At 43.5% G+C, this 14,058-nt stretch overlaps 2 protein-coding genes across 2 annotated transcripts; both read left to right on the top strand.

The window, feature by feature from the left end:
• The first annotated feature begins 167 nt into the window (after positions 1–167).
• LOC5516490 lies at positions 168–4,292 on the top strand. The gene is made up of 3 exons (XM_048733486.1): positions 168–486; positions 1,512–4,246; positions 4,282–4,292. Exons 2-3 carry the CDS (start codon positions 1,534–1,536, stop codon positions 4,290–4,292), a joined length of 2,724 nt encoding a protein of 907 aa, XP_048589443.1. The 5' UTR covers positions 168–486; positions 1,512–1,533.
• Positions 4,270–6,702, top strand: LOC125573008. The gene has a single exon (XM_048733286.1). It carries the CDS (start codon positions 4,318–4,320, stop codon positions 5,830–5,832), a length of 1,515 nt encoding a protein of 504 aa, XP_048589243.1. The 5' UTR covers positions 4,270–4,317; the 3' UTR covers positions 5,833–6,702.
• The last annotated feature ends 7,356 nt before the right edge of the window (positions 6,703–14,058 follow it).

Below are 14,058 nucleotides of genomic sequence, written 5' to 3'. Positions count from 1 at the left end.
TGGTTTACATTCTTTCACACAAAAAAACTTTTTTAGCGTAAGCTAGCCAACAAACTGAAACTAGAAAGGCTGCGGGAAAGATGGAAACAAATAAGTAAGGGTAGTATAAGATTCAGGTGTCGAAAACAACAGAAAGTATGGATTCAATAAATAAATAATGAATTGTCGGTAGTTGCTGGTATTTTTCTACAACAAACGGATGTGATCACCATAAATCAAGACAAAAAGAGCGACAGATTAACGCTTTATGGAAAATCCTTATAATATACCTGGAAATTTGAAAGGAATTTTTCAAAGCATTCTAGGGCGGTGTGTGACATTCTATGGCGGGTGGCGTGACATTAAAAAAATAAACACTTGGTCTAGACGAAACAAATAACAAATGGACAAAACACGCCAAAATCAAACACTCCGAGGATTTCCCCTTTTTGCGGAAAACCTCAGTTTTGAAGGATCTCTCACTTTGGGATAGAAAAAAATTTGAAGGTAAGCTCACTAATTGAGGGAAAGCTCACATCGATTTTCAAGCGGAGGTGCTGATGCAGTTGTCCAAAATTAATAAAGTTTATAACGATGGCGGGAAATTCTTCTCGTAAACAGAGTTTTATAATTTTTTGAGTAACAAAATAGTGCCACTCTTGATAATGTCAACTGCATTGAAATTACCTATAAACTTTTGATGCATGTATATAAGGGTTATTGAGGCTCGGTGAAAGGTTTACGCGGGTCCCTTTAAGCTGGCTAGCGTCGGGCGAGGTCCCTTAGGGCTGCGAGAGAGGTTGGGACATGTCTCTTAGGGCTGTGAGAGAGGTCGGGGCGAGTTTCCTTAGGGCTGTGAGAGAGGTCGGGGCGAGGTTCCTTGGGGCTGTGAGAGAGGTCGGGGCGAGGTCCCTTAGAGCTGTGAGAGAGGCCGGGGCGAGGTTCCTTAGGCCTGTGAGAGAGGCCGGGGCTAGGTTCCTTGGGGCTGTGAGAGAGGTTGGGACGTGTCCCTTAGTGCTGTGAAAGAGGTCGGGGCGAGTTTCCTTAGGGCTGTGAGAGAGGTCGGGGCGAGGTTCCTTTGGGCTGTGAGAGAGGTCGGGGCGAGGTCCCTTAGGGCTGTGAGAGAGGTTTGGACATTTCTCTTAGGGCTGTGAGAGAGGTCGGGGCGAGGTTCCTTAGGGCCGTGAGAGAGGTCGAGGCGAGGTTCCTTAGGGCTGTGAGAGAGGTCGGGGCGAGGTTCCTTAGGGCTGTGAGAGAGGCCAGAGCGAGGTTTCTTGGGGCTGTGAGAGAGGTGGAGGCAAAGTTTCTTAGGGCTGGGAGAGAAGTCGTGGCGGGGTCCCTTAGGGCTGTTAGGGAGGTCGGAGCAAGTTTCTTGGGGATGTGAGAGAGGTCGAATCGAGGTTCTTGGGAGTGGGTAGAAGGTCGGGGCGGTGTTTCGGTACCATAACCGGGTTTTTCAGATTGTTTCTTATTGGACTGGGTTATAGACCGGTGACTGACTTTTTTTTGCATATTTTGTTGGATATTTTCAGTGACCCTAAAGTGCGTAGTAGAATGCAGACCCACGTGTGTTCAGTGCCACGTGACATATGCACCATCCTTCTACTGTTTCTCTTGGCTTGCATTAAGTCCAGCTGCGATGCGCATGCGCTCTACCGCTGGGATAGTCATAATGAGCGCACAAACATTGAAAACTCAGATGCATCGAAGCTGGACAGACCGAGAACATTTGATACGGATGATTTTACCGACAAACAGATGTCGTTGTCTGCTGGGGAGTATTGGGGAAGCACTGATCAAAATGGCGTATATCGGAGAGACGGAATACCATGGAGGGACAAAAATACGGAAGATTATTCACTGCCTCCAAGAAGTAAAAAACAAGATATTTTGGAAGAATACGACGACAATGGAAACCAAGATTCCGTGATAAGTTATTTCGGGTCGCATGAGATTAAGAGCGACGAAACCGGTAGTCCAAAGTCGGGAGTACCACTTTTTGGAAATCATGTGAAAGAGGGAGAGGTCGACCAGAAAGCTATGGAGAGTCTGGAACACTTGAAGGTAGTGCAGGACGCTGATAGAGAGGTCACAGACATGGTTAACTCGGTCATTGACACTGATGCCAACATGGCGGGGATGCTAAACGCAGGAGGGACCGGAGGGGCTTTAGGTGGGATCCCTGTGGATTCTACTGGCAAAGGCTTTCTTGAAAAGAATGAGGATAAGGATATGGACGTCACCTTTGATGAAAGTGAGGCTGGGAGTTCCTCGCAATTGGATCAGCCTCGACGTGGAAACGAGGACACACTGGGAAAGGTCGAGGTGATTGACAATGGCAATGATGAAGCTATGAAAGGTAGTTTAGTATCACAATCAGACCAGCCTCGACTTGAGGATGAGGCCAAACAAGATAAGGTCGACCATATTGATGGTGGTGTGAAAAGCTTGGCATTAAAAGCTGGTTCACTTACAACAGGCACCAAGCAAGCTGCGGATACCTTTTTTGACAATGAGGTAGGGCCAAATAGCACGAGTCAGACAATACTCCGCATAGGTAAACCAGGTAATGTTATCAATAAGACCTCGGTTGCAAAACATGACAGCGGTGATAAAACATTAGGCATGCGTATCGATGAGCAAATGGCGGAGTTGTTGAAAAATTTTGCAGAACGAGAGAATGGAACCAACGATTCCACATCAGTGACCGATTCCCCGAGAAGCAGCACAACGGATGTGGATAAAGCGCATGGACACAACGACTCGATGAATCCCACAACTCCATTGGTTAGTGGTTCCCCTACGGATGTGGATAAAGCGCATGGACATAACGACTCGATGAATCCCACAACTCCATTGGTTAGTGGTTCCCCGATAATACCAACACCAAAAAGCAATGAAAATGCTTTAAGTGCGGTAAATATTTTGGCTAGTAGTGGAATAAGCATGGAAACCGGAAGTAGTGATGAAACGAGTATGACAACCGGAAGTAGTGATCGACCAAGTATTACAACCGGAAGTAGTGATGTAACAAGCGCTATAACCGGAAGTAGTGATGTAACAAGCGCTATAACCGGAAGTAGTGGGCAAGTGATCAACTTTAATGAAGTTGGGAACGTGGAAAATGACAACCTTCCAACTTACAAGGAAAGCAAACCTTTAGACTGGGATCTTCAAAACAATAAGCAACTTGCATCAGATGGAAATCATGGCATGTCTGGTAGCTATGGCAACGCAAATCCTATGGGCGACAATGTGATTGGCTCATCTGGTGCAGTTATTCCAAGTGGTGTAGTTGACGTCAACCCGATCGTTGACGCTCCAAGCAAGGAAGAAAGAAATGAAACCATTGATATTATATCGAGTACTATCACTCAGCCGGGCGGTCAATCAGATACAAACCCTATTAGGGCAGCCAGTAGCCAACATACTAAGATAACGGTAAGCGAGGACCTTGACAACAACAATGTTACCATTCCGTTCTCCGAGGAGAGCGGTGACAAGGTACAAGAGGATCTTAAGAAGATGACGTCCAATTTCCTCACCGTGCACCCTAGTTCCTTACCGGTGCTAATGGAGTACTTTAAGAATGAAACAGCTTTACAGAAGCAGCTACAGAATAAACTTCGGACAGTAAGTAGCGATGGGTCAGCTAGGGCTACTAAGAAGTCCTTTGGGGAGGAGGTGCCCGGAGACCCGCCTAAAGTCACTCAAAGGAACAGTTCAAATGGAGAAAACAACAAGAAAGAAGCCATGAAACAATTTGTGCTAAGACTTCTCAAGATGTTTTCGATGGTGAAATCTAGACTGGCGACATTAGCTAAGAAACAAGGCCGGGACTCTAAGAAATCTTACGCTTCCGAAACGCCAACCCGAAAGGCTACAGTTGAAATAAACGCGAATTTTGACAATGTGGCGGATCTTTTGCGGAAGATAAACGTCTCGGAGATTTTCCAGGAAGAAACGGCTCCAGAAAGGGATATGGATGTCATGGCGTTAGATAGTGGAGGTAAAAACGGTACGCAATTAGAGAACGGAAATGTTTCCAGTATAGGAATAATTGGAAAGCCAACAGGAAGTGAAGCAATGAAAACGAAAAGTAACGCAGGTCCATTGGACAGTAACGCAATGAAAACGGAAAGTAACGCTGATCAATTGGACAGTAACGCAATGAAAACGGAAAGTAACGCAGGTCCATTGGACAGTAACGCAATGAAAACGAAAAGTAACGCAAGTCCATTGGACAGTAACGCAATGAAAACGGAAAGTAACGCTGGTCAATTGGGAAGTAGCGCAATAAAGGCGGAAAGTAACACGGTTCCATTGGGAAGTAACGCAATGAAGACTAAAGGTAACACAATACAAGTAGCGAATAATATAATACCTACTGCTAGCGAGGCAGCAAACGAGAAAGCGAAAGCTGCAAAACTCGCGGAAGACCTAGGGAAAGAAAGACGCCAACGCTCGGATGCCATGATGTACAAAAAGCGTTTGAAGTCCCTGGAAATCGCCTTATCGCAAGATTTCTTCAACACCTGGATGTACCATTACAAGTCGTTTGAAGACATGAGCATCAAACCAGACAAGCTCCGCACAGGTATCTCCACACTCGGCGCCTCCGACAGACTGAGCAGGGTCATCCTCAAGGCGTTACGTGGCAGCACCGTCAATATTATGGTGGTAGGGGGCTCCATCTCGGCTGGAGGGGGTCTAGAGAGGGACCGTCACAATGTGCAAGGGATCTACTACAAGGCGTTCATGGACTGGTGGGGCACTACGGTGACTCCAATCACTAACTCACAAATTAACATCAACGTGATCGCCATCGGTGGAACAGACTCCGAGTATTTCTCTTACTGCATTAGGAATTACATCCACGAGAATCCAGACTTGATATTATGGGAGCTCGCGGCAAATGACTATCACCGGTACACGGATAGAAATATGGACCCCGCCACGCCCTTAGAGCAGCTCACCAGGGTCCTACTCAGCCTCACATCCTCCCCCGCGCTCATCTTTGTCAATTTCTTCCGAGGGGACTATTACCGGACAACTCAGGGACAGGACTGTCCGGACTCGGAAGACGAAGGAGGAAAGGTAATTGCTGAGTATTACAAGATTACTTCTCTAAGCTGGAGAAATGTGATTTGTTCGGAGATGCGGCAGCAGCGAAAGCGAGCGATGCCTGAACTGACCCTTAAGACTCTCTTCAGCTCGGATGGCTACCATCCTTCTCTTCTCGGGCATGCCCAGACTGCCACTTTGTTGATTTCGTACATCCGGGGAGTTTTTGAAGAGGTTGTGTCACAGGAAATGAAAAGGGTGGACTCAGGGGGGTTTGTCAATGATGGCATGCAGCAGACGATCAGCAATAGCCTGCCAAACCCCATCTACAACGACCCAAAGACGCCCAAGCCGCTATGCTGGACCTTGCTCACCCCAGACTATCACTTCAAGGTCGACAACGAGCTGCCAGGTTTGCGGATCACCGAGGCGAGGGGATTCGAGTTTGTTAATGTTACACGCTGGCCAATCCGGTTAGATCGACTGAGATGCCTGAAGGCCATTCAACCGGATGCAAGATTGCAGATAAAGTTAAACGTTCCGAAAAGAGAAGATGTCGATGGACCACTCAATAGGGAGCTATCGGCGATAACTCATAACAGTTACGTGGGCGTGGCTAGGGTGTGGCTGGACAATAGACAATGGGATAGTCAAGTTATCACGGAGCCCAAGGGTCAGCGGAGGACACAGACGCACGTGATCTCTTCGAGCGTGAAGCCTGGGGTTCACCTGATTACATTTCAAAGTGTAGGGACTGGCTTCTGTTTATCTGCACTAGCGGTGATCTAGCGTTTTATTCCTTTAATCCTATTGTATTTCAAACGAAATTGTATTTAGAGGAACCATGGATGTATATAAGCGTACAACTTTGCCCAATGATACTGGTGCTGAGGGCACAACAGACGATTAAAATCCCCCCCCCCCCCCCCCCGCTTCCGCATTATCACCCACTGCCAGAGGAGCTATTGCGTCCCCACTGGTTTTCAAAGTCCCTTTGGTTCAGGGTAGTATAGCATTAGGACCTCATGGCCTTAAATATTTACGACAGCTGTGTGTCTACACGACAGCGCACATGCAAGATTACTCTGGCTGCTTTTACGGACCAGGCAAGTAATTATGGGCTCATCCCTTTTAACGTGTGATGTAAACTTCTAAAAAAGACATTGTAAAAAAGCTTCGATTACGTAAGATATTGGACCAAATACGATGTTATGATAAATCAGGCCCACCCCCAAGGGTGATGTTTTTTAAAGCCTTTAACGTGGAATGAGCCTTTGTGCCACAGGGGAGGGGAGGGTGGGTGCAAATTAGAGAAAGTGACATATCGCAAAGGATAGTGAAGTTACTAATTGCCAAGATTGGCCTCTTTGACCAAAGAAGATATGGACAGTTGGGTGATTGATACCAAAATATCAAAGAGCTCTAGTCGGCCACACCTTTGTTATTGTCTATATTCACCTTTGATAAATTTTTAAAATAAAAAAAAATAAATTAAATTTTTAAACTAATTTAAAAACAAAGTTTCGTATACTCTATTTACAAAATCAGAAAACCTCCCAATAGCTTCCCTAAATGAGCAGATTGAAATTGGGGTTTTACGACGGCTGAGAGAGGCTCTTTAATAAACAATAAAAGCTAACAAAGAATTACAATAAAAAATGGCCTCGTTTATCTAGAATAGGTGCAATTTTGGATACACTATGCCTTATATTGTACAGCTACAGCAGAGAAGTAAAGAAACTATTCAAACATTTTAAGGATTAGATACCTTGCTTATAATATGTTGTATGTTGTGTCTTCACATGGAGATCACTTGACAATGTGACGACTCCCACAGCGGGGTATGAATTAGGAAAAAAATACCCACCCCCTTAAACTTTCGAGAATTATACAAGCTCTTACGTTTGTCCAGGCCTACTCATACAAGGAGCGCTTAAAACCCTGTGGCGACATGCATTAGTTATTGCACCATTACGCAAGTAGATACTAGTAAAACTCTACGACCACGTTTGGGTTAAAAAAAAACTGCCGTGGGAGCTGCTGCGCGCCCAGGGGTTCTTGCGAAACCTCTTTATTAAATGTGCTCGGGTGAGTGTTCGCCCACGCTATTCCATATCTGTCTAACTTATTTGGCTCTCTGGTGCCTTATGTTTGGTATTTTCTCAAAATTTTAGATGAAATGGATTTTTTATGCTCTTTGTAAACTCGTCTAGTTAGCCTTAGAAACTAGCCTAAGATTATTTGCGTATTCGATAAGCATCAACGTGGGTGATTTAAGATTGGTGAAAATACGTCTACTGGGAGTGTTATTGGTAGTGCTAGTCATTAAACCATCGGCAACGGTCTACTCGACAATCCAACATTAGAGGAAAGACGGAAGTTAACCTGATGAATGAGTTTCGAGTCTTGCTAGCGGAAAACACAATACTCAAACAGAATATGCAGCTTCTAAGGACGAATGAGGTAGATCAAAGGGGCCTTTGCCACCAGAAAATTACTTTTTTTTATACTTTCTTATGTTCAGGGGATAAACTTCCTTGTAAGAGGATGGGGGAGGGATACCCTTCCTTGTCAGAGGGGTGGGGACACGCTACCTTGTAAGGGGGTAGGGGTAAGTTTTCTTGTTAGGGAGTGGGGTAAGTTTTCTTGTTAGGGAGTGGGGTAAGTTTTCTTGTTAGGGAGTGGGGTAAGTTTTCTTGTTAGGGAGTGGGGTACGTTTTCTTGTTAGGGGGTAGGGGTACGTTTCCTTGTCAAGGGGTGGGGCACGCTTCCTTGTTAGGGAGTGGGGTAAGTTTTCTTGTTAGGGAGTGGGGTAAGTTTTCTTGTTAGGGAGTGGGGTAAGTTTTCTTGTTAGGGAGTTGGGTACGTTTTCTTGTTAGGGGGTAGGGGTACGTTTCCTTGTCAAGGGGTGGGGCACGCTTCCTTGTTAGGGAGTGGGGTACGTTTCCTTGTCAAGGGGTGGGGCACGCTTCCTTGTTAGAGAGTGGGGTAAGTTTTCTTGTTAGGGAGTGGGGTACGTTTCCTTGTTAGGGAGTGGGGTACGTTTCCTTGTTAGGGAGTGGGGTAAGTTTCCTTGTTAGGGAGTGGGGTACGTTTCCTTGTTAGGGAGTGGGGTACGTTTCCTTGTTAGGGGGTAGGGGCACGCTTAGTAGCTTGGACAGGGGGTTAAGGGTAAGTTTCCTAGTGAGGGAGTTGGGGGGGCGCTCCTTGTTTAGGGGGCTTATGCCTATTTAAAGGGGGAGGGGTATTGAACTAGCAGGTGTAAGGCTGCTTCCTTTCCCAAGAAGTGCGTGGGACATTACTGCGCAACGCAAGTTCTGCGAAAAGCTCAATGCTAATCTAGTCAAGTTAAAGATGGAAATGGACCTGTGGCATAATTCCTGGCTTTTACATCACAGCAATTTTCTAAGTCTATAACCCTAGGGCAATGATAAAAAATGTCTTTAAGATTTATTTCTAGCTAATTCTTCGATTTTCATTATTTCTCTAGCTAATCGTAAGCTAGCGTAGTCTGTATCCACGGGGTAACATACATAGGAAGCGCTCCTATACCTTGGCTACCTTAAATCTTTCGTTCATTTCCCTCACCCCAATTATGTATTAGCTTCCCCTCACATAGTGAAAATTGTCGGTGATCTAAATAGCCTCCTCAACTATCGATGTATCGACTTTTCGACAAATGCTGCGCAGAAAAGAGAGTTGGATTGATGTAAATATGTAAAAAGTTTCGTAAGTTTGATAGCATGCAATCCAAACTACCCCACCAAGCTATGCTTTAGTTTTCATCGCTATATTCATCATAAAGTCACTGCCGTGGCAGCATTCCTATTTTCCCGTTTTATTCAAACAATCAACTACTTAAAGGTATAGCATTTAAGTTTATTGTTTTAAACAGATATAAAAGCATGGATTTCCAAGTGGCTTTTAACAAAAAAGAATATAGTTATCCTCGGCACTAACCCCGCAAACAGCTCTTGTTCAAACTATATACATGTACAATATATACTCTGTTTTGTGGTGGACCATATTTATACTCTGCTTAACGAACACAATTGTTTGGGTATTTTGATTGATTCGTGTACAATATATACTTACAATTGCTTCTTATGTGTTACACATTCATTGTATACACATTAGCATATTAATAAAAACTGTTTTTTCACGACCTAGTTTATCTCAAATCCCGTTGGATATTTCACACGAAGCGAGTCCATGCCCCCCTGTAGGGTTACAGTGTATCTTGCAAACATACACCCACGACGAACACGACCTGATCGTGGACATTGATGCATTTAGAGTACTCCGCATAACGGCTTTCTTCTACTGGTAATGAAAGGGGTTGAAGTCAAAGATCGCTTTCTTGCCAGTTTAAATCCGCCAAAACAATAGCCCGAAATTTCCTCAAACCTTTGTCCTGTAACTCGAGTTCTTGACAAATGGCGTTCCTTCTCGGCCTCACGAGGCAAGCTGGGTCCAAGTCCACGGTTGTCCCTTCCTCGCTGTCAGGTGGAAAAGCAATGAATTCGTATGAACGCGTGCAATAGAATACAACATCGTCGTTTTCTGAACCCATGCTCAGAGTTTGGTATTTTCGGTTTGTTCGTCTTGTTAAACCACTCAAATTCACTCCGATTTTTTTAAAAAAATGCTTGCAATATTCTTCAACAAACTGACTCATCCTTGTATATTGCTAGTACTTGTTCAGTGTCCTGTGTTTAGATGAGGGTCGCACTCTCGCAATAAATAAACCAAGAGTTAACAAGACAAATGGATTGTTAAAACAAGGAGAGGAATGTTATGACGTCATCTGCGAAGAATATTGACGTAATGAGCATTGTATTAAGATGAGATTCGAGCAGTTAGCGTATTGGAGAATCTTTATTTCTGGTCTTTTAAGCCCCCGTTATGCTCGTTTTTCAATATCGGGGTAATTCACACTTATGGGTTATAAAAATAGCTCTTGAAAAAAATGGAAAGGAGTTTCATTCGCCCTCGCATAACGCCAAATTCTTCTATAAATAATGTCGTTAACGTATGATTAAACGGCTTATAAATCTTCTATGAATAAAAAAAAGATATTAAAAAAATAATCCGATATGGATGTGTATAAAAACTCACCAGCTGAGCATAAATACGTGCTTGCTGCACATTTGAGATGATTGTCATAAAGGAAAGGGGAAAAACAATTCTTAAGCAAAAATAATATTGATAATACGAATATTCAAACGTCGCGGCTGAAAACAACGTATGTTGATTTGAAACTAAAGGCGCGATAATCGCGTTGAAAGAATTATAAAGAGATGCGCGAATTATAATGCTTCAGAAACCTTATAATTATAATGCTTCAGAAACCTTATTATTATTAGCAGGTGTTCCTTCCTACTTGGGGGCATTAAACCTCATTTCAGGGTTCAGAATATATATTTTTTTAATCTGCTAGATTTTGCCGGCTTTGTGGATTTTGGTAGAAAAAGAAGAAGAAGACTGCATACTCAAAAAATAAGAGGGAAATACTGAAAAAAAAGGCCGGCAAAGACCAGAAAACAGCTGGCTATCGCCGGCAGCCGGCCGCTTTTTTGAAACCCTGCACTCGAATTTTAAAACCATGCTCGACAGAAGCAAGGAACAAAATATGGGAAGGCTTCCTCCAGTGCAAAATGGTAGTTGGAAAATGGGGGAATTCTTTCTATGCCAACAAGATGGTGACAAGCTCGGGTAAGGGTGGACACAGGGCGCGCGCGCAGTCCTCTCTACTAAGACCGCGTCCCCACGTATCCGTTCTCGTTTGAAAACGCAACCTTTTTGTTACCGATACAGGTAAACGCGAAAACGATGACCGAAAACAGAACGGTTTCAAAACGATCCCCAGAGTGGAACAATTTGAAAACGATACCCTTTCGTTGCCGTGGGGACGGACAAAAACGGAACCTTTCGAAAACAATGGCTTGATAACTCAGGTCCAGTCTACTTGGCGCGCGAGTACGCATGCACTGGAGAGCTTGTTATCGTTTTCGTGGAGACGGTCGTATCGAAATGCAAACGCTTCGTGTGGACGCGGATCTTTTTGAGAACGGAACAAAAAGGTTGCGTTTTCAAACGAAAACGGATACGTGGGGACAGAGTCTTTCTCCATTGACGAAAAACGTCACCTCCACCCTCCTCGGGAAATACTGACTTTGCGCGATGGCCGGGAACAGATGAATGATAACTCCACAAAAAGAACTGATTATAAAATGAGAAAAGAAAAAGAATATCCGTAGCTTATATCTATGCTGGGGATTTTGGCTGATACAACACAAAGTAACCTGAAAGACCCGCGCATTATTGATACGGAGGCCAGGGTAGGATGTATTTATACTTTTAACCGGATAACTTCCGATTGTCCGATTAAGATTAGGATTTTTTTTGGTTTTTTGTGCTAAAACTTCTTAGATATAATTCTTAGAAAAAATTCTCTCATTCCTCTCTACGCTCCACCAAGTGTTATTTTAATTGTCTTAGAAGTTCATCTACCAGTGGCGGAGCCAGGGATGGTTCTATGGGTTCAAAAGAACAGTTCTTAGGGGCAGACAATTGAAGCCTCCTTTAAAACTTTGGGAGCTTTCATAAATTGAATAACCCTTTGAAAAGTCGTAGATCTGCCGTCTGACGAAGTTATTACATTTATAGTTAGCTTGACATTACAGTAAGTGAGCCTTAAAAACACATCTACACCCATCGGCACCTAAAGTTATTACGTTATTGCATTTGCGGTTAGCTTGATATTACAGACAGTGAACTAAAAAACACGGGTTACGCACGCATCGGCACCTGTCGGGTATAGACGGCCTATTACCCGTGCAGATTACCTATCGTGAAAAGCAGTTATTGCTGATGAATTTATGCGGCAAACCGGCCATGCTGGTGAGTGCTATCGAGGACGACAACACCTGTCAAAGAACACAACTACACACGACGGTACGTGCAGTTCGGCAATCGTGAAAAGCTGTCATTGAGATAAAGCTTATTTGCTGATAAACTATAAAGTTTATATCAGGACATGCTGATGTGTCCTAACAAGGGTGAAACACCTGTTCATGGTTGCTGAACTGCGCTGGTGAATAGACTGTGCAAACGTTTTCTCCGGGACCAACTAGAGCCGATGTGTGTAAAGCTAGTTTCCCTTTAAAGTTTACTTGATGTTACAATGGATGTGTTATTGTCTTCATGGTTGGTATGTTGGTATTACATCCATGGGCGTTGTTGTATTAATGAGTTGCCGCTGATTAGCCCATCTCCCCTTAGGGCCGCTATTTAAAGTCTGAATTAAAGCATTCGAAGTCGCTTCTTTTGAACTGTGAGTGCTTCCTTGTAATCTATATTGGAAGCTATCACCGTGCGAAAGAAAGACCTTCAACCTGAGCGCCTTAACAACGCGGCGACACGAGTCCTGTGACAGAACAACACTAATCAGGACGTCGAGACAGAAGTGCCTAACTTTACAACATTTTTTTTGATAATTTGATTTCGCTTATTTCATGACCCTCCCTAGCTATCTCTTGAGATTGCGTATTATCTGATATACGATACCTGCGGGTTGGGTTTCTGGTGTTTATATCACTTATGCAAAATGATTTCTACGTGTTATGGGTTAATGCTGTTAAGTGCTGGGAAATCGTCAGACAGGAGTTACTAGCCTAACTTTACCACCAAAAATCGATTTTTTCAGTCCGAACGTGACTGCAGGCGAAATTTCGTTATTTGCGCACGAAACAGCTGATAGAGACCTACAAATTTAGCTGGCGGCATTAAGGACTAGAAAGACGTGTGACGAGAGAGAGAGAGACGCGTTTATGGCAGCGTAGCGGAAAATGGCTTGGAGGACAAAGAAACAATACATATACCGTCGACTTATTCATACTGACGATGAAGATAATTCATCTAGTATTCTATCTTCCGAAGATATTGATAATTCCTACAATTCAGAGCAGCTAAGCGATCGCTTGGAAAATACAGTTCCAGCTGAGAGTAATGATTCTCAGTATGTGTCAGTGCCGGAGTCCGAGGATAGCGCGCGGGTGCAATACCAGCGAAGTCACCTAGGGGACCACCGGCGAAAAGCAGTTTGTGATAAAATAGAGAGGGAGATTGTTGATAAACGTGGGATAAGCCTTCGTAAACTGCGAAAATACATGATCTTAGAACTGGTATTGAGAGAAGTAAATCTACTTTAGCAGGAATATGGAATCGTGGCTCGCTCTTATCAGTTGCAGCCCAAACAGTCGGGAAGTACTATATCTTAAAAACAGACGATGGGGAAATGAGAACACTTAAACAAAACAATCCACCTCGATAAAATGCAGTAGGAGAAACAATTTTGTTTTTGTTTTGGAACTGATTTAATGGAATAGGGGAAAGCGATTTTCCATCAAGTGGCGTAGACGATAATAACACCGGATTCTGGTGAAAAAAGAAACTATTCCAGTCATTGGTAAAATAATAAACAAAATATTAAATTATTTCTGTTCGTTGTTATTACAGAAGGAAATTACTGACGCTTGGCTTAAAGTAGAAAACTTTATCTGTCACCTCCTGTTTGGTGTAAATCTTCGCGTGTTTTGAGAGATAGGAAAGATTAATTAGCCCCCCGTGTATGTCGTCGACTTTAAGGACTTGAGCTGCGAAATAAAAAATGAAAAATCGCATTATGACCCCGCTGTTCGAAACACGATATTTATTCTTTTGCAAGAAATACAACGTGCACTTAGGCAAATATAATCTGCTATAACTTGAATCGATAGCTACCTTGTGTTAACGATGTCAAGAATACGATATCGCGTTTAGCAGTACGGACAGGAAATGAAAATTCAGCAAAAGGCTGCGATAATATTTCTGAGTATGAGGAGAATGGGGTGCTTTGGCAAAATCCCAGAGCACCTGTTGTATTTATACGATTGTCTATGATGAATGTAAATACGTATAGCGAAGTCGTCATGCTATCATGATTGAAGGCGTGAATCAGATACTAATCGATGA

This window comes from Nematostella vectensis, chromosome 10, assembly GCF_932526225.1.
Source record: "Nematostella vectensis chromosome 10, jaNemVect1.1, whole genome shotgun sequence".
Lineage (NCBI taxonomy): Eukaryota > Metazoa > Cnidaria > Anthozoa > Actiniaria > Edwardsiidae > Nematostella > Nematostella vectensis.
Note: the sequence above shows the minus strand (reverse complement) of the source record. Positions and strands in the feature narration are given on the sequence as shown.